The sequence below is a fragment of the Diabrotica undecimpunctata genome, chromosome 3 (assembly GCF_040954645.1).
Source record: "Diabrotica undecimpunctata isolate CICGRU chromosome 3, icDiaUnde3, whole genome shotgun sequence".
In the NCBI taxonomy this organism is placed as follows: Eukaryota; Metazoa; Arthropoda; class Insecta; order Coleoptera; family Chrysomelidae; genus Diabrotica; species Diabrotica undecimpunctata.
In genome coordinates, this window is record NC_092805.1 from 130,528,957 (window position 1) to 130,550,531 (window position 21,575).

At 34.5% G+C, this 21,575-nt stretch overlaps 1 protein-coding gene across 2 annotated transcripts in view; it reads left to right on the forward strand.

The window, feature by feature from the left end:
• LOC140437410 (cholesterol transporter ABCA5-like) overlaps nucleotides 1-9,361 on the forward strand; it is a 154,944-nt gene extending 145,583 nt beyond the window's left edge. For both annotated transcript variants that reach the window (XM_072526926.1, XM_072526925.1), the window contains exons 25-26: nucleotides 1,521-1,759; nucleotides 9,100-9,361. In XM_072526926.1, coding sequence (XP_072383027.1) covers nucleotides 1,521-1,759; nucleotides 9,100-9,200 — 340 coding nt within the window. In that variant the 3' untranslated portion in view covers nucleotides 9,201-9,361. The remainder of the gene's footprint in view (nucleotides 1-1,520; nucleotides 1,760-9,099) is intronic.
• Nucleotides 9,362-21,575: the final 12,214 nt, after the last annotated feature.

Here is a 21,575-nt window from a genome sequence, read left to right on the forward strand (position 1 = left end):
ACTGGGGTTGATGTTGGATATTTTCATTTAACATCGATTTAACATCTACGTTATCGAATACCTAAATATTTTTGGAAAAACATCGACCATCGAGCCAAGGAGTACGATGTTTATCAATCATCGGTGAATATCACGCATCCCTAGTCTCGGTCTCAGTTTTCCTTGTCGAATCGTAGTCTTCGATCAGTCGTCATTATTAGTGTTGTTTACATTTTTATTCTTTTTATCGTGTTTCTAGTTAATACTTTCAAGTGTTGTTTTTGTTGAACACCCTAGTTGCAGAAAGAAAACAACCAGAAATAGTAGCAATAAATAATTAAATTAAGTACTAAGATAAATATTTCAAATTACCCTGCAAAAATTGATTAAACACAGACGGGAGAAAAAACAATATAATAGCTTTATAATCATCTTTTTCCTTGAAATTATTTCATACCCCTCCCTAAACGAGGTGGCCTAGTTACCTGGTTTCAACCACGTAACCAGGATGATCTCCTCCTGAGGAGGAGTTATAACTACTGGAGGTTTCTGAGTATAACCCCCGGCTACGCCACTGTCTGGCTTAGTGCTGAGTGCTGAGTGTCCGGACCGCGGAAGTGTAGTAGGTTTTCGAAACGGACCCTCAGGGAATAAAATTGGTGACCCCTGATCTAGCTAACGACTAAATTAGAATGTATCGAGCGGCCCAAGGACGAACGGTGACCGTAAGTAGCCGAAAATACTTAAAGAAGTACGCGGATCTTAAAATTTACGAATGTCCGATAATCTAGGGTTAAAAAACATAAATGAAGTAACCTCAAAAATTTACTGACTTACTAATAGTGGTAATTTACTTTTATTAACTTCTTTTTTTAATATGGGTAACCAGCTCCTACAGTATTCTGCCGAGGAATTTGGCGACAAAACTGGTCCCATTTGGCATAATTAGAGACGTTTTTTAAATTTTTCTCGTTTTATCATCTGTTTCTTTTAGGACTATACTTGAATCGTTACATTGAACCCTATGTTCATTTTCCTTTGTTATTAGATCCTTAATTTTGTTTTCATATTGAATTTTATCCTTTGTCACATTTGAATTCCCCTTGTCTGCTTACAGGCATAATATATTATAGTATAGTCATAGAAGAAACAGATGATTAAACGAAAAAAATCAAAGAAGCGACTCTAATTATGCTAAATGAGACCAATTGTGTCGCAAATTTCTCGGCAGAATGTAGTCGGAGCTGGTTACCCATATTAAAAGAGGAAGTTAATAAAGGGAAAATGCCACTATTGGTAAGTTAGTAACATTTTGAGGATACATCATTTACGTTTTTTAAATAACACATATTAAATCAGAATTTGATGTTTATGGAGGGTAAATTTAATGTTAGATCAAATACTTACCATATAAGTTGAGTGGCTGTTTTCAGTTAATAAATTTTCTAATTAACTATTGTAGCACAAATAGTTTCTAAAAATGAACTTCTAGTCTAAGACTCCCATATTCACACACATATTTATTTTCATGGACATTTTAGATGCTTGGGATCGACACAACATCTTAAAAATTTGTACGGAGCAGGATATACTTTAGAAATTAAATTGGCAAGTGAAGGAGCTGGTGATACAGAAGAGAAGTTTAGAGCCTTAAAAAATTTTGTGTTCGATCTATTTCCCAATGCAGTGTTACAAGACACATTTGGCGATAGGCTCATATTCAGTGTACCACAAGATAGCATTCGATCTCTTGCTAGGTGTTTCAGGAGTTTAGAAAATGGTAAGTTTGAGTAAACTTATTGATAGGTTTTTGTATATTTCAGCGTTTTAAAACAAAACTCTGATAAATATGTGTGCTTGTATTTTGCAACAGCAATACATTTATAAATATTTTTTTCTACTACACTGTGTGTACGAGATGCAGTACCGTTTCTGTTAACCCTAGAAAGGTGCACCATTATTAATTTGGTGGCTGTTTAGCTGGACTTTCGTCATTTTTACGACATTGGAAAAGAAATATAAATGTAATTATAAACAGTAGTATCATGTATTATAAATTTTAAACTTACCTCTCTTTTAAACTTTTAGAGCATTAATCAGCTAGTTAATAGCTAATTAATCAAATAAAATGAAGGTGTATATGGTGTCCCATATTTTGCGTATATGCGCAAAATAATCATCTTGCTGTCTTTCTTTTCCTGTTCCCTTTTTATCAAACCTAAGACGGTTTATGAGATATTTAAAATTTTGACCACTCATGCAGGCCTGATAAAATTTTCCTGATAAATTGCTGTCAAACATATATTTTATGGATAGAAGACTGTCTTTATTTGTTGCAGACATTATTAAAATTGATAATAAAGCTTTTAGCTCATTTTTATTCATATCAGAAATATTGGCACGGCTGGCATATTTTTTATATTGTCTTGCAATTTCAGTATCCGGTAAAATATCCGGAAGCGAATAGTCAGATATTATCCAACTTAACATTTAGGGCGAAGACAGGATCCGCAACCTAAGTCGCCTATCTGATCGTTCTTGTTAGATTTTTGTTTCTGAACTTAAAATAGTCTAAGCCATGTCTTTTCTCACTTATCATCCCTCTAGGTCTCTTTCCTTCAACTCTACCCTCGACTATCAGTTTTTCCATCTTACCTATTCTTCTAGCAATGTATCCAAAATACTGCAAATATCTCTGTCGTATTTGTTTAAGCAATCTATCCTTTACTTTAAGTTGTTCGAATATTGATACGTTAGTGCGATGATCAATCCAGGATATTCTTAACATGCGGCGGTATACCCATATTTCAAAAGCGTCTAGTTTATTTTTATCCGATTTCTTTAGGGTCCACTTTTCGGACGCATATGAGACTATGAGAAAAATGAGTGCCCTTTCCAGCCTTAGTTTGTGTGTATTGTTATGCTAGAATTTTTCCAAATTGTTACCAGTTTCATCATAGCTATTCTAGCAATAGTCAACCTTCTACGTATCTCTCTGCCACACCCCCCATCATTTGTTATTAGGGATCTCAGGTATATGAAACTATTTACTACTTCTAAGCCCCCAATTACTTTAATGTGTTGAAGATTATTCCGAGCTCTGTCTACTATCATGATCTTTGTCTTACTCCTATTTAGCTTTAGTCCATATGTTTTGCTTTTCTCCTCCAGACATCTCATTATGTCTTCCACTTCTTCTTGATTTGTGGCGATTATTAAAGTGTCATCAGCATATCTCAAGTTACTGATTTTTTGACCTCCTACTGATATTCCACCCTTCAATCCGTCTAGTACCCTTCGCATAATGTGTTCGCTGTAGATATTAAACAAAGTTGGCGAGATTATGCACCCCTGCCTGACACCTGCCTCTGTTCTGAAATGATCGGAATGGGTATTGTTTATTTTTATTGTGCACTTATTATTTTCATATAGACTTGTAATTAGTTTAATTAAGTGGTGGGGTGTTCCCATTTTCGGTAGTATGGACCATAGCTGCTGCCATTTGACTTTATCGAAGGCCTTTGTGTAATCCACAAAGCATATAAGCATAGGAGTATTTAATTCACAAGTTTTTTCGATTAACTGTCTAAAATTAATAAGGATGTGTTCGCTTCTCCCTTTTCCTGAGACAAATCCCGCTTGTTCTTCTGATATCTGAGGCAACAAAAAAGCTTTTAGTCTTTCATGTATTACATAAAGTAGAACCTTGCGTGCATGGGATATTAGGGTTACGTTCTGTAGTTGCTGAAATCTCGCTGAGTTCCTTTTTTGAATATAGGGATGAAAGTGGATGTTGTCTAGTCGTTGGGCAACTCTCCGGTTTCCCAAATCTTTTTGCAAATCATATGCATAACATTTACTCCCACATCTCCAGTCTCTTTTAAAACTTCTGCGGTGATCTGGTCTGCGCCAGGGGATTTTCTATTTTTTAACTTTTTGATTGTTTTTTTCTACCTCTGACTTTAGAATATTTGATTCTCTCTCTGCAGTGAACTCGTCGTGATTTGCATTCTGGGGATCATCTGCATATAGACATCTCCAGTCTCTTTTAAAACTTCTGCGGTGATCTGGTCTGCGCCAGGGGATTTTCTATATTTTAACTTTTTGATTGTTTTTTTCTTCCTCTGACTTTAGAATGTTTGGTTCTCTCTCTGCAGTGAACTCGTCGAGATTTGCATTCTGGGGATCATCTGCATATAGACTTTGACAATATTTTCTCCATACTTCCGCAATCCCTTTCTCGTCATTTATAATATGTTTGTTTTGATCCATTATTGTTTGTGTGATTGGTTTAAATTCCTTGGATAGATATCGGACTTTGTTATATAGCTCATGGGATTCATACCGGTTTGCATGTCTCTCTAGTTCTTCGCATTCTTCATTTATATGCTTATTTTTATTATCCCTAGATGCTCTTTTAACTTCTCAATTTAACCTTGCTAATTCGTTTTTGTTGCTGTCGTTTTGATATATGAGAGATTTAATTCTCCTTCGCTCTTCGAGAAGTTGCAGCGTTTTGTCAGTCATCCAGTGTTTTTTCTTGATGATCTTTTTTCGGTTCTGATTCTTTCTACAGAGGCTTCTATGGAATTTCTGAAACTTTTCCATATTTCATTCTGGGTTGTCTTGTGTGTTTAACATACTAGTTTCCTTTGATGCATCTCTAAATGTTTTTGGATTTGAAATCTCTAGCCCGTTTTGATTTTGGTGCGGCATTATTCTTTTTAGCTTCATCTTGAAGCAAACCCATAACAATTTATGATCGGATCCACATTCAGCTCTTGATCTAGTTTTTACATGTCTTCTATCTGTTTCTAATCAATATGTAGTCGATTTGGTTCTTGTATTCTCCATTTGGGCTGGTCCACATCGATAAACGACGGGCATAATGTTTGAACATTGTGTTTATAATAGCCAAACTGTTATCGGTTGCAAAATCTATTAAACGTTCACCTCGGCTGTTTTTAATACCTAACCCATAGTTTCCTACATTTTGGATGTTATCATTTCTTGTTTCTCCTACCTTAGCGTTAAAATCGCCCATGATTATGAGTGGTTCTTTAGATGAAATATTTCTTATTGTATCTTCAATAACGGAGTATACGTCTCCCACTTCATTGTCTATCGCGTCTGAGGTTGGCATATAGCCCTGAAGAATGTGAATTTTTTTTGGTGATGCTAGTTAGGTTACTTTTATAAGTCTATCATTTATCGGTTGGTAATCATACACGTATTGTGAAACTTTTTTAGTCACCATAATTGCAACACCATTTCTTTCTGTGTTATTTGCTCCCGATATGTATACAACATGATCTGCCGTTGAGAAGTGTCCTTGTCCTTTCCGATGGGTCTCCGAAAGTCCGCATATTTCTATATCCTCTCTTTTGATTTGTCGTTGTATATGCAGTTTGCCTGGTTGCAATAATCCTCGAACATTCCAGGTTGCTATTCCCATTGCTTTTCTTAACTGAAAATCTGATTTTCTTTCAGGCGCCAATTTCGCATGTGTTCCCTGGTTACTCACAAACACATACCCGGTAGCCCATTTGACACCAGTTGGCCCGGAACCAACTGAGCACCGATCGCTAATCGGATCGTTAAGCATATCTGACTGATTCGATACATTCATGATGGTGTAGTCACGGGAATATAATCAGGTGATTTCCCCTTGTCTGCCTGATTGCAGTATCATGGTCGGTTGAATTATTATGTGATATCCGCCCGTGAGTATCTGTCATTAAGTCAACAGTAGAAATCATTCCGCTATAGCCTTAGTGAAGTATTGTCATAGCTGCTGCCCTATGCCATGTCCTCAGTTGGTCAACGAGTGCTTATTTGGTAAAACCTTATTCACACCTATCCTACATATCTGTAGGACATTTCCCTATCAGCCAGTGGGACGCGCCGTGTTGGTGTTGAGGACTCCCCCGCCCGTCCGTCCAACGCGTACAGAAGAGTCTCTACTACAGAAGAGTCCATACAGTTTTATTTATCTAATATTTAACCTTCCGCGAGGCACAGAAGAGTTCCTACTACAGAAGAGTCCGTCCATACACTTTTATTTATATAATATTAATTTAACCTTACTACCTATACTATTAAGTTTTTCTGTGTCACTTCACTAGTTCAAAGCTAAAATGAAAAGGTTCATTTTAAAAAATTTATAAGAAGTGAATATTATTGTTAATATCTGTTATAATCAAAATATGGTCATTGCAGGTATATTATGCAAAAAGCAAATATAGTGAAAGTTCTTCAAACATAGTGTTTAACTTCTTTATTTCGTTCAGTAATTGATTTCCATTAAATAAATATCTCCTCAAAGAAAACATATAATTAAGGCTGTGATGAATAAAATACGTATAATATCCAGTTTTTGTTTATTTTCATTGTATAACGCTTGGTAATTAAAGAAAGTCTTTATGATTTATTTTATATTATATCGGAGAATAGAATTTAATTGCTAGTCATAATTTTGTTTTATTCTTTCCAGATTAGTCGATTTTTGATTATATTGTCACTTAGGACAATTTAGCTTAGTGTATATGAAGCACGTTTTCTTGTATTACTTACTAAAATTTTAATTACCTCCACACTTTTAATTTTATTATACTAAGTTTTATAAAATAATAGAACAAAACAAAACAGAATTCCTCAAGAATGGAGATCAAGCATCCTTATACCTCTCTTCAAAAAGAGAGACAAATCTGAATACTTTTATAATAATATAGAAAATAATAATTTATATAAAGAAATAAACTAATAATTTATTAAATACAACGCTAAAATTAAAAACCAAAAGTGACAATACATAAACTGAATGAAATTATAACACTAGCAGAAGATTAACAAGGTTTTAGGTCGGGAAGATCATGCACCGACGCTATATTTATAATGAGACAAGTGCAAGAGTAACATTAGAAGCCAAGATTGAAGGTAAGAGGGGCATAGGACGAAAGAAAAAATCTTGGCTACGAAACATCAGAGATTGGACCCACACAAAAGGAAATGAATTAATTCATCAAGCCCAGAATAGAAAAAAGTTTGCCATATTGATCGCCAACCTCAACAGAGAAGGTACTTAGGAGAAGGAGGAAGTGCAAGAGAAATCATTTGAATACAACAAACCGGCATATCTATGTTTCGTGGACCTTAAGAAGGCATTTGACCGGGACAAATTAAAAGACGTTATCCACTTACTGTACGCAAGAGAGATACCTCTAGGAATAATCAAAACGATCAAAAATATCTACTAAAACAACACAATAAAAGTAAAAGTAAAAGAAGAACTAACGGACCCCACTGAAGCTGACAATGGGATAAGATTGTTCAACCTGATTATGGATGAAATAATAAAAAAGTAAGAACTAAAAAAGGATACCAAATGGGAGAAAAACAACTTAAAATAATCTGCTATGTAGATGACGCAATATTACTGTTTCAAAGTAAAGATGAATTACAACGTATGCTGCTCCAATTTAATAAAACCGCCAGAAAATTTAATATGTTAATTTCCCCAAAAAAGACAAAATGCATGGTTACAACAGCAAATTTACTAAGATGTACATTGGAGCTGGAAGGTCAGATAATAGAACAAGTGATGGAGTTTAAATCTCCTAATCATCACATTATCTAGCTACGGAAAGCTCGGACCTGAAGTGGAAGATCAAGTGAATAAAGCAAACAGAACCGCAGGCTGCCTGAATAAAACGATATGGAGAAATGAAAATATCGGAAAAGAAATGAAAAGCAGAAGTTACAAAATAGTCATCAGACCAATAATGACGAAGGTGGCAGAAACAAGACCTAACACAAAGAGGACAAAAAGGATGTTAGAAACAGCAGACATAAAAACACTTGATGGTAAGACACTATGGGACAGAGCTAGAAGTATAGATATACGTCGTAGATGCAAGGTGGAGAACATCAAGATCTGAATAAGAAATAGAAGAGCAGAATAAAACGAATATATAAGCCGAATGATATTAAATAGAGTAGTGAAGGCGGCAAGAGACGGTTCCCCAATAGGAAGACGTTCAGTAGAAAGACCACAAAAACGATGGAACGACAACTTACTGGAGGCACATTGAAAAATAGAGTCATGTCTATATAAAAAGAAGAAGAAGTTGAAGTCGAATTCATTGGACGGCCCAAGTGCATAATCTGGATCATTCTCACTTTTGGCTACGTTTATATCTATTGCTATTCTGGCTAAGTGACGCTGCATTGCTACTATTAAAAAATATCTATATCTATATTTTTTGCTAATATTACAAACAATATTTCCAATCAGTTATTGCTTATACCTAAGGTAATATTATTAAACTTACCATTCATCGATTTCTCACAATATATATTTACTTAAAATACAAAAAGCATGAGAATACTCCCAATGTTTGACAATAACAAATTAATACCTTTTAAAATTAATTATTTAAAGTTATGTCACAAACGTGCTTACATCATACTACGCAAAATAATTGTAATAACTAATGCTGCTCAGTATAAAATGCTAGCTTAAATAGTCCTAACTGCATTTTTTAAGTTAAAACAGACAATTTTTCTTAGTATATGCGAGATAGGGCAATTTATGTTAGTGAACATGGCTTTTTAGTCAGTTAAGACAAACCATTTAGCGATAGAATAAGGCACTTAAGACGCATATTTTGCAATTTTATTTTGTACATACATAGGTAATATGTTTACACATGCTGTGAGCCAATAGACATTTTACCAAATTTTGCAGATAATACTTTTATGTTAGGACGGCAGTATAGTGATTACCTTTTGAAACAGAAAAGGATTCCTAGAGAGTCCATTGACGAGAAAGTAATAAATAAAAACAACACAGAGAAATATGAGATCAAGAAAAAAATATTTAACTTTTTCAAATCTGATCTCAACCTATCAACCGCCAAAAATTGAAAGAAAAAATAAAAAAAAAAGAAATCAATGGCAGAGTAATATTGGTCATGCCTTAGTATAAGTATCTCATATGGCACTGTATTGTATATCTCCTGACAAAAAATTATTTTTTTCACTTTTTGTGGGATTGTTTGACACTATGTCAAATGACACTGTATTGTGTAATCATATCTTAATATTTTTTGTTTATTTTAGCCAAGCGTTCATTAAATATTGAAGAATACAGCTTTAGTCAAACAACATTGGAACAAGTTTTCATAAAATTCGCTCAAGAAGGTGAACAGGAAGAGGATTAAAAAGAACTTTTTACTATATTCTTTAATCAGTTTTCTACTTTTATATCTGAACTTCTCGATGGACATTTAATTTTGTGATATTATTTCATATACTATTATTTTTATATTTATTTAAAAATGTTTTGTAACTATTTTGTTTATTTGTATATTAAAATGTTATAACAAAAGAATTCTTTTCTTTCGATCAAACAAAAAATGTAAAACTTTTTATAAAGAACGAAGAAAATCAAAATCTCTTAATCTTAAAACATCTAATGTTGGTCATAGAGGTCTCTTTTGCTAATTATTTATTTCATCTTATCTTATCAGACCTTTATAAAGATAGCATCAGAATACTGCATCTAAAAAGATTGGACGAAAAATCAAAACATTAAAGAATTGGATACATACTTTGGGATAACAAGATATACCAACGCATAGAAATTTATAGATAAAATTAGAAACGACCGTAATACATCCAATTCAACCCTCAACAGTACTTTAAATCCATCTAAAACTTGCGAATTTAGCATTTATGCCTGGAAGATTATATAGAAAACTAGAAGATGATATGGATGATACTCAGTTTGGGTTCCGCAAGGGACTGGGAACGAGAGAGGCATTGTTTGCTTTTAATGTCCTCTCTCAAAGATACTTAGATATGAACCTAGATATTTATTCCTGTTTCATCGACTTCGAGAAGGCATTCGACAGGGTCCGACATGAAAAACTAATAGAAATACTGAGAAACAAAGATATAGACAGACGAGACTTACGAATCATTATCAATCTGTATTGGAATCAAAAGGCCAGTATAAAGATAGAAGAACAAAAGTCCGAAAATATAGATATAAAGAGAGGAGTAAGACAGGGCTGTGTTCTGTCACCATTACTGTTTAACGTGTACAGTGAAGCCATATTCCAGGAAGCGATAGCGGATCTGGGTGATGGAATCTCTGTAAACGGAAGAATAGTAAATAACATAAGAATCGCTGATGACACCGTTATAATGGCAGACACCCTGGAATCGCTTCAAGAATTGGTAAATAGAATTAACGATAATTGCATTAGATACGGACTAAAAATAAATAAGAGAAAAACTAAATTCATGATTGTCTCAAAAACGCAACATGGAAATGAAAGATTAATGATAGAGCAAACCCAAACAGAAAAAGTAGAGACATATAAATATCTGGGAACCTGAGTTGATGACAAAAATGACCAAAGCAGAGAAATCAAAGTCCGAATTGAAACTGCAAGGCAAGCATTTATGAAAATGAAGACAATGCTTACCAACAGAGACCTTCAGTTGCATCTCAGATTGATAGCTCTAAGATGTTACATATTTTCTATCTTACTATACGGAATGGAAGCTTGGACATTAAAGAAACAACACATAAGGAAAATAGAGGCGTTCGAAATGTGGTGTTACAGAAGAATATTAAAAATTCAGTGGGTTCAAAGGATTACCAATGCTGAGGTACTACGACGTCTAAATAAGGAGTTATAAATTATGAACAGCATAAAAAGAAAAAAACTAGAATATTTGGGTCATATAACCAGAGGAGAAAAATATGAGCTGCTGAGAATTATTATGCAAGGAAGGATCCAAGGAAGAAGAAGCGTAGGAAGAAGACGCATCTCCTGGCTGAAAAATCTTAGAGAATGGTTTAACTGTAGTTCACTACAACTTTTCAGAGCAGCAGCTAACAAAGTGACCATAGCCGTTATGATATCCAACCTCCGATAGGAGATGGAACTTTAAGAAGAAAGCCTGGATTGGCTAGTTTCCACTTTCATCCCTCTCCCCAAAACGGCAAATACCACCAGATGCTCTGATTACAGAAATATAAGCTTAATATGCCATGCATTCAAATTCCTTCTTTCTGTTATTTACTCTCGCATATATAGAAAACTTGAAGAAAATCTTAGCAGTGTTCAGTTTGGGTTTAGAAGCGGACTGGTAACGCGAGAGACCCTATTTTTCATACAAGTATTGATACAAAAAGCTCGAGACGTAAATTGCGAAGTCTATGCATGCTTTATAGACTTTGAAAAAGCATTTGACAAGGTGCAACAACAAAAATTATTTTAGATATTGAAAGAATCTAGTACTAATGACAAAGATTTACGCCTAATTAAAAATTTATACTTACAGCAAAGGACAACTGTACGAGTAGACAACGAAACCTCACAAGAATTCACGATAAAACGGGGAGTACGTCAGGGCTGCATTTTATCACCGACGTTGCTTAATACTTACTCGAAAATGCTGTTCAGGGAAGCTATTGATGGTTTAAGAGAAGGTATAAAAATCAATGGTGAAATCATAAACAATTTAAGATATGCGGACGATACGGTTTTAATTGCTGATAATGCGGAGGATCTGCAAACAATAATAGACCGTGTAGTGGAAGCCTGTGACAGATTGTAGTAAGTAAAAACGACGTAATATAGCACCAATTTACAGCTAATAATGAACTGTTGAAAATAATCGACAAGATTACATACCTTGGAAGCATCCTAAATAAGGAATGGGACCACTCACAGGAAATAAGATGTCGTATAGAAATGGCGAGAGCTGTCTTCAATCGCCTCGCCTCGCCTCGCGGAAGATTTTATGTAATATGTACTTGAACATTGATATAGGAACACGAGTCTTGAGATGCTATGTATTTTCTACCTTTTTATATGGAGTCGAAACCTGGACCTTGACGGAGGCAACATCCAAACGATTTTGTCATCCAGGTGCCACCAATCACGCACCTCGATGTGCATCGCCCTTCCTTCTGGAACTTATAATTAAATTTAATTGGTTGAGAAATGAAAAAGTTTCATATAAAAGTTAATTTATCTTTAAATATGGGACATTTTCGGATCTCAAGTGAGTGTATGGTGTAGTTTTACCCGTGTAGGGTAGCTCCCTAGAGCACTTTGCTCGAAGGGCTCTGCAAACTTTCTAAGACTCTGAAGCTAAGTTTTTTCTTCTTAGAAAGACTGTGTTTTATTTCCACCACCAATAAAACCATAAAGGCATTGTCTCTTCAAGACAATGCCACAATAAGAGCGTACCGGCTAACTACGCAATATTACACCATATTGCGCAATAGATAGAACAATTAATAAACATGGATTCTTGCACCAAGTTGCTAACACATTTTCATACGTTTTTAACGAACCTTTTAACGAACTCTACCACGACTCCGAGATGTCAGAGTTCTCATGCTCCGCGATCGAAAATCGCAAAAGTTCCAACACGACGCCTGCATCAAAACCACTCAAGAAAACAGCGGGGAGAAGCATCGGATGTTAGTACACCAAACTAACACGCCGATATCCACCTTCTGCAGCCCTGAAACCGTCGATGTGCCATATCTCCGACGAGCCAGCCTACTTGATGCTAAGTACCTGATGCGATGGATGTCTCCGCAGTAGCCAGTCACTGCCTGCCTACCATTATGTGGTCCAGAGTCACCACGGAGGCTCAGGCAAACTCACCGGCGACATGCAGATGGGAAACGTACAGCTGGAGAGAACGAAGCCGCCGTAGAACGAGCACATCGCCGAGGATGGACCTGCAGATGCTGTCAACAACACCGACCACCGCCTGTGAGTTTTTTTGTGCAGTGCAAGTGCGTGCTACGCGAGTGTAAGTGCTTGCTACGCGAGTGTACGCGAGTGTAGTGTGTGTTAGAGAACTGTAAGTTAATTTGACAATATGGACATATACATTTTTAATATATTTTATGCATTTTTTCTTTTCTCTATGTGAATTGTAAAAAAATTGTTTTTCTTAAGTTTTTTAATAAAATCAGCTTTTTTTATCAGCCTCAGAGTCTCCAAAGCAGGGGGATGTCATCCAGGTGCCACCAATCACGCACCTCGATGTGCATCGCCCTTTCTTCTGGAACTTATAATTAAATTTAATTGGTTGAGAAATGAAAAAGTTTCGGACATTTTCGGATCTCAAGTGACTGTATGGTGTAGTTTTACCCGTGTAGGGTAGCTCCCTAGAGCACTTTGCTCGAAGGGCTCTGCAAACTTTCTAAGACTTTGAAGCTTAGTTTTTTTCTTCTTAGAAAGACTGTGTTTTATTTCCACCACCAATAAAACCATAAAGGCATTGTCTCTTCAAGACAATGCCACAATAAGAGCGTACCGGCTAGCTACGCAATATTACACCATATTGGGCAATAGTTAGAACAATTAATAAACATGGAAACTTTCATACGTTTATTAATTACACCGGAGACGACAATTTCGTTTGATTCTAAGGCCGGGGCCGACGGAAGATTAAATATTATTTTGTTATGTATCAAGTTATTTCCCTTTTTATTCGTATAACATCTTAATTTTAGTTCTTTAGTTTGCTATCTGTCATATTTATATAGTTCATTGTACTGTTTGTATTAATAATTCTTCTCCAAGTTGCATGATTGACCATCCTTTGGATATCATTCTCTATCAAGACTACATTAACGCAAGACCACGTTTACCTTAAATCGTTACGTGCTTTAAATTAATGTTAAACGAGAGTCTGGACAATATGGGTTGTATGTATGATATAAGTTGTTTTCTCTTGATAACAGTTTGTTCTTGATAACAAATTCTTATATCAGTTTTAAATTATGAGATATGTAAAGTTTTCTGCCTAATGGTTTTTAAATCCACAGTTGAAGATAATATTATCATCGTATTAGAAGAAAACAGTTTTAAAACAAGGAGAATTATCAGATAAAAGAATTTAAAAATTACAATATAATTATTACAAAATAATACTAGCGAATGTATATTAAGTATCTTAATTTTAAGATTAGCATTTTAAAAATCAGATAACTTAAAATGTAACTTAGTATTTATACTAATAATTAAAAACACAAGTGTATAAAGGTGTTGTGTCTGACAATATTGATTCTGCGAAAAAAAAACATTGAAGGTTTTTGATTAGAATTATTTAGTTTGAATTTTTTGTTCATATCCTCGATTATCTGATAATTTTTTTAGTTTATAGAATTCCATCGAAAATGAAGATAAATTTTAATTTCAGGAAAAAATATTTTTAGATGTTCCTAATAGTATTTACAGAAAACAAAAGATAATAAATATATTAAAACAAAATACAAAAGTTATTAGAGATCTTAAATAACTAAAAGTGATACGTTATAAACATACATGTACAGTATTTAGTATACAGTATACAGTATTTAGATCACGACATTGTTTTATTGACAATACAACACAATGGAAATCGCTGTGACATATTACACGTTTCCACTTCTATATTCATTTCACAGTAGGTACGAATTGTGGTAATTGTCTCATTGACATTAAACATTTTAACATGGTACTTTCAGGGTCATTCGATATGCGAAATAATTGATTTATTTATTGTTGCCTTCGAAAATGGAGTCCCACCAAGTGTTACAACAGTTAAAGATACCATTAAACGTTTTCAAACTTCGGGATGTGTAAACAGTTGTAAAAAGTGTCATGAAGGTAATAAACCACGTATTAGACCTGTCGATGAGGAGCGTCAAAACAGGGATATTATATTTGTGCTTTTGTGGAAGCTAGTGAACCCTGCAATAGTGTACAAATTGTTAGGGAAGTTAACGTGAATGCTCGAACTGTCCAGAGAGTTCTCAAAAGGAATGGGTATCACTATTTTAAGATACAACAACACAAGAACTGTTTCCGGAAGATAACTTTAGGCGGATGGAGTTTTGTGAAATTATGTTAGATAAACAGAATGAAAATTTTTCTTTTTATAAAATATCTTATTTTCTGACGAATCTTCATTTTTATTACATAAAAAACACAAGTCATCCGTTGCAAGGTATTATTCTCGGAAAAATAAGCACCTCAGTGTTGCAGTGCGAATGCAGCATCCGCAAAAGTTAAATGTTTGGACTGGGATGTTAGGCGACCATATTGTCGGTCCATTTTTTATCGATGGAAACCTAAACGGGCCTAAATATTTACAACTTATACAGAATGAGATCATTCCGGCAGTTCGACGCCTTCCCTTTAATTTTCAGGAGGTTTATTTCCAACAGGATAGGTGTTCGGCTCACAACTCTAGAGCAATTATTGACTTTCTTAATCAAACGTTTCCTGATCCACTGATAAGTACACGTGGTACAATTAAATGGCCCGCTAAATCCTGTGGCTTAGCGCATAACAATTTCTTTTTTTGGAGTCTTCGGTCTCCAGTGCAAAAGGTTTTCTATCTTCGCCAGGTAACAGTGAACGTTTTTTGTATTAACAATAATAAAATAGGAAAAGCAACGTTTTTCCTGTATCATGAGGGTACTGTACGAAGGTTCCGAATGAAGTTTGCTCATTTCTAATGAGGTATTTTATAGAGGACATGCCGTTAGTGAAATATCTTCATGTTTTCTCTGACGGTTGTGGAGCGCAAAATAAAAACCACGCTGTGTTAAGTTTTTTTTCCGCTTTGATTTTGCACGAAAAATTTAACACCATTTACCATTATCTTCCTACCCATCTATCCTACATGTCTTTCCTACACTGTGATAGGAATTTTACGGTGATTAAAAGTTACATCTCGCATTCTTCTGAATTATTTTCTTTTTATCGACGAAATTTGAACAAAAACTCTACCACTATCACTTTCTTCTCTATCAGAGTTAATCATTTTTAATTAAGATCAACAATACTATTAGCAACACTATTTTAATTTACACTATAAACAGTTAACATGTATGACCTTGACTAATTCTAACAAACAAAACACTGAGACTCGGTGTGAGTGTGTGGTCTACTGCATTGTCAAAATAGCACTGCTTTAAAATAAGTAAGCGCGCTTTTAGTTAGTAACTTGACTCCTTCTCCATGAGGCTCGGACTTAACACATTCTTCCCGCTAGGACATTATTTTTGATAATAATAATTTTTTTTTGGATAATATTAAAAATAGATACCAGATCCAGTTTTCTCAGCCAGATCTACCACAATCCAACAAAAAATACCTCTGTTTATAGTAATAGTGACTTGGCTCCTTTTTCCTCTACTCCTTCAATTATCTTGAGGCAAAACAATAAAAGATTTAGGAACCACATTCGATGAACAGTTTTTTTATCATTCGCAACTGTCTGAGACTATCTGTTTGGGATTTAAGAGCAGTTTATTATGCTTTGGTCTTATCTAAAATGGAATATGCATCTATGTATTGTATTGTAAAATATTGTATCTATACAATACCAAGTTCATTATACTACATTGGAGAGATTGCAGAACAAATTTTTAGGATATTGTGGATATAAATTAAACATATGTATTACTAATCATGATTATACAGATCATTTAAAAACACTCAATATGAACTCATTAAAAATCCGACGAGATAACTCTGATTTAGTATTTGTGTTTAAATTAAAAAATGGTTTAATTTGTTGTTCTGAATTTCTCTGGTCTGTTAGTTTATATGTTCCCTCCAGAAGTCTCAGACATATTAATATCTCTTTTATGTACCTTTTCACCGTACAAATTATGGTATGCATTCGCCCATTAAGCGTACACTGAAAATTATAAATAGTAACAATTTAGAAGTACCTATTTGGTGTCTACTTGATTTCATTCAAAAATCGGATAAAAGGGGATGACAAGTATATTTTGTTGTTATTATAATTAAGATATTAATTTTACTTAGTTTGTAAGCGATTACAGAGATTGCTTTTTACACTGTATGTTAACATACATTTTTTTTGCAATCGGGGTAATCCCGTATATTAGTCAATTGAATTAAAAATAAAATGTAGCCTGAAACAAGGATAAGTGCTGTCCCCTCTTGTTTTTAATATACAGTCTTCTCTCTCAATAACGATATGCAAGTGACCGGGAATTTTCATCGTTATAAGGAGAGATCGTTATATAGAGAGAGACAAAATTCGGTACTGTAATATTAATAATACTGTACTAAATAATCTATTTTAATTTAAAAAAATTATCGAAACGAATATAAATGAATTAGCATTGTATTCCACATAGATTTATTAACGAATAATATAAGCAATACAGTATAAAAAATGACTGTACAATTAAAACATGTGTACTGTACAATAAAAAAAATAATATGCTACTGTAAAATATATTTAGCCTACATTACCAAAAAAATCATGTCAGCTTGGTCTGTCTTCTTTTCTCGTTCCACAGAACTGACCTGACCTTGTCCTGAAGACGCATCGAATCTTCCACAGCACTCATATCGTCTTCCTGGTGGATGAACAATCGATGCAGTACTTTTGCCGCATCCAATGCCTGCTGAGGGGTCGGAGCTGGTTATGGCTCTGCTTCCACTTCCGAGTCACTGTTTCTTCTTCTTCTACCGAACTGCTTGCAGGATGTCCTCGTCAGAAAGTCCAGATATGGTAGCTACATTTTCATCAACTTCTTCAAAATCTGTTAGCTTTTCCGGTCCGTAGGTGATAGTAAGTTCAAACTGTCTGGCCCAAACATCTAATGGCAGGTCATCTTCATCATCAATCAATCCTTGATCTTCTAGCCATCCTGCGTGTTTGAAGGAATGCTTTATTGTATTGCTCGTCACCTCGTCCCAGGATTTACTAATCATTAGGATGGCGTCAAGAATGTTTAGTTTAAGATCGCCTATTCTCAACCAATTCCACCAAAAGTCTTCTCCTGTAATGGCTTTTCAAACTCTTGATGACACTTTGGTCCATGGGCTGAAGGACACTCGTTGTGTTTGCTGGCAGAAAACAGAGTTCGATGGTTTGAAGATCGCGCAATACAGGATGAGCAGAACAATTGTCTACAAGCAAAAGAATTTTTTTTCCTTTAAGCTCGATATCCCACTTTCTTATCGCTTCTTCAAAAAATTCCGAGGTCATCCACACACTCTTGTTTGCTTTATAGGTCATTGGTAGATTTTTTATGTCTTTAAAGCAACGCGGGTCTTTTGACTTCCCGATCACTAACAATTTTCGTTTCACCGAACCTGTCATGTTAGCGGCCACTAAAACTGTAATGCGTTCCTTAGGGAGCTTTCCACCAACGCACGTTTCCAATTTAAATTTCTGTTTTGTTTGGTGTCATTTTAAAAAACAATCTAGTCTCATCCGCATTGAAAATGTCGTCTGACGCATACGTTTTCTAGCCAATCATCCGTTACGTTTTTGTTAACATCGCGAGCTTCTCCACTGATTTGCCCGTAGTTGATTTTGTACCGCAGCTTCCACTTGCTCAGCCAACCCTCAGATGCCTTAAAATTCTCAATTCAAGTTCAGTTGCAAAAAACTCAGCTTTTGTCCTGACCACAGGCCCAGAAAGTGGAATATGGTTTATACGCTGCTGGAACTACTGAAGCATAGCCCGATCTAAATCTACGTGCTGAGCTTTCCGCAGCTACCGTCCTCCGCTTTAAGCCACTTTTTTCTGTCCTTCCATATCGTAGCCACAGTTGACTGAGACAGTCCCGTCCGGCGAACGACATCCGATTGCTTTTCACCTTTCTCTATTGCTCGAGTTATCGATAACCTTTTCTCCACCGAGAGCACTTTACCTTTTACAGGTAGTCTGAACTTTAAACACAATAACACATTTGTCATCAACTATTGAACGTTAAAAAGTTATCGGTATAGAGAAAGAATTAATACATTCTTCTTATGACGAACCAACCAACGTTTACTATTTTTATCGTTATAGAGGAATTATCGTTATATAGGGAATCGTTATAGAGAGAGACTACTGTAATCCTGGAGAAAGTAGTAAGAACAGCACAAATTATCACATAACTACTGACAGTAAATCGACCAAAATAACTACTAGAATACGCTGATGATATTGAAATTGTGGGAAACACAGTCACCAATATAAAGGAAACTTTTAAGTTCCCACCGGCGGGCGCGCTATTGGTCCTCTCTGCCGCTTTTATACTAAAGTACATTCATTTAGCAAATTCCCATCAGTAAATATGAGCACGTGTTGATATTCGCCGTCTCATTCGTCAAGAGGCTATTAAATATAATTTATTACCTTAAGCCAGACAGATTCTCATGTTACAGATCCAAACTTGCTAGCATTTTAAATTCAAATTGTATCGTGTTAATTTTTAAGTTAATATATTGTGTTATATTTATATTATTAGTTATTGTTAAGTTATTTACTAGTCGTGTTATTTTTTAGAGTTTAGTTTAATTGTGATATAATGATTAAATTTCAAGAAATTTTACACTAACAGTTTCAAAATTAAATATTTTTAAAAAAATCATATGATACACATCAGTACGACCCTGTTTGGCTTTCACGTGCTTCTATTGACAATTAAGAATTTGTAAAATGAATAGGGTTTAATTTCAAGATTTGACAATGTTAGTAAAATATGTTTTGAATTTTATCTGTTTTTATTACTTTTGAGTCAGCAAACATGTTTTTTGTAATAAAAGGTAGTCTAAGGTTTTTAGGATCTCGGTTTCCTTGTACATAAAAAACACGCGAAGAAGATAATAAACATCCAAAGGATATCATCTAGAGTGGCGTTTCTTATTCTGAAGCTGAACCGTAGATATCAACTCAAAATTATTCAAGTATACGCTTTAACAACAGACCATACAGACGAAGAAATCGAAATGTTTGATGACGATATATCTACTGCGCTTAATAACTTTTGTACTCAACTTATAATTTTATGTAACGATTTCAACGCAAAAATAGGTGTAAAAGAAGAAAAGGTACAAACATCCTTGGGGAAATTCGGTTCCTCGCGAATAAATGACCGAGGAGAAACGCTACTAGGATTCCTACTTCAGAATAATTTATTCCAGATGAACAGCTTCTTTCACAAAAAGATGCATAGAAGATGGACCTGGGAAAGTCCAAACTGTAGAACAAGGAACGAAATCGAGTACATCATAAGTGACAAAAAACAAATAATTAAAGATGTAACAGTATTCAACAAGTTCACCATAAGCAGTGACCACAGAATGATACGAGCGAAAATCCAAATCAACATAAAAAGTGAAAGAACATAATGATTCAAAATAAATCTCATGGAATTTGGACACCCCCACTAGATATCATCCAATATCAGGCACATATTAATAATAAGCTGCTACTACATGAAACCTCCGAGAACAATCTTAACGACTTTAATAATTGCATCATAAATGCCTTACAAGAAAGTCACCGAGTGCACTGTCACAAAAGAAAATGAGATAGTACAATAAGTCTATATATTGCAACGCTGCTGGATCAAATAAGACAAATGAGCAGCGATAAGAATGCAGACAGCCACACTCTAAGAGAAATGAATAAATCTGTTTGGAAGGCAGTCAGGAGAGATTTAAGGAAATTTAAAACCGGTAATATTAAACGCACGATAGAGGAAAATAACGAATAAGAAATGCGAAATTCATAAATTAAAAAAACAATCAGAAGATCAAACAGGAATGTTAACAGCCATTTCAAAGAAGATCATGAATCAAGGTTCCGAACTAATCCCAGAGATAAAGGTAGATGAGATTAGACAAGCATTAAGAAAAATGAAAACTAAAAAAATAAGCTATTGTGAAACCATATAATTCGAATATAAGGATAACAGTAATTAATATTCAACTTACCGCATAGAATCTTCTGCTTTTATTGGACAGGTCGCCTAATAAATTTAACAAGTTATGAAAAAATAGTTCCGTGGAAGAATCAGGTGATCTATAAATGCAAAGAATGTATAAATTTAGATTCTTGTTATAAACCAATGAAAACTCAAAAAAGGATTTAGTCAACATAAAGTCACATTTTGTTATAGGAAAGAAATCATTATTTGTAGAAAGAATTAAGGTACCACCATGAGCTGAACTTGGATGATCATACCTAGCAATTGTGGTATATTTTTCTACAAAAAAACGCTCGTTGACTTCAAGCCAGTGCTCGGTAACCGCAACTATCGGGGGAAATCCTATAGAAACTCCTCTAGAAACAAAAATAATTCATCTGTTTTATATCTTATAGAACGAATATTAATCAGAGCCAAGCTAAAGTTGTCATCACTAAAATAATTTTAGGTTTCTAGTCCACAGAACACGTCATATTTCAACACGATCGTTCGAGATGGAAGCGAGTTGTGCAGTCAGCCAAGACCCACCCCCTGGGTTGTAGTATTACGAGAAGAAAAAGATTTTTTTTTCTGTAAATTAGAAAACGCATAAAACAGATGCAACGAAAATATTCGTAAGCCTTAATGTAAAAAGCGAGATTATCAATAAAATTAAAGAGAAAAAATATTTTTATTTATGACAATTATTATATAAGAAATAATTTTTAAATAAATAAAATACTCAATGTCATTTTAATGAAGTTTTCAAGTATATTGATTCAATAGAATAGGTACATACAAAATTTTTGGAGAAATCAGTAAATTTTA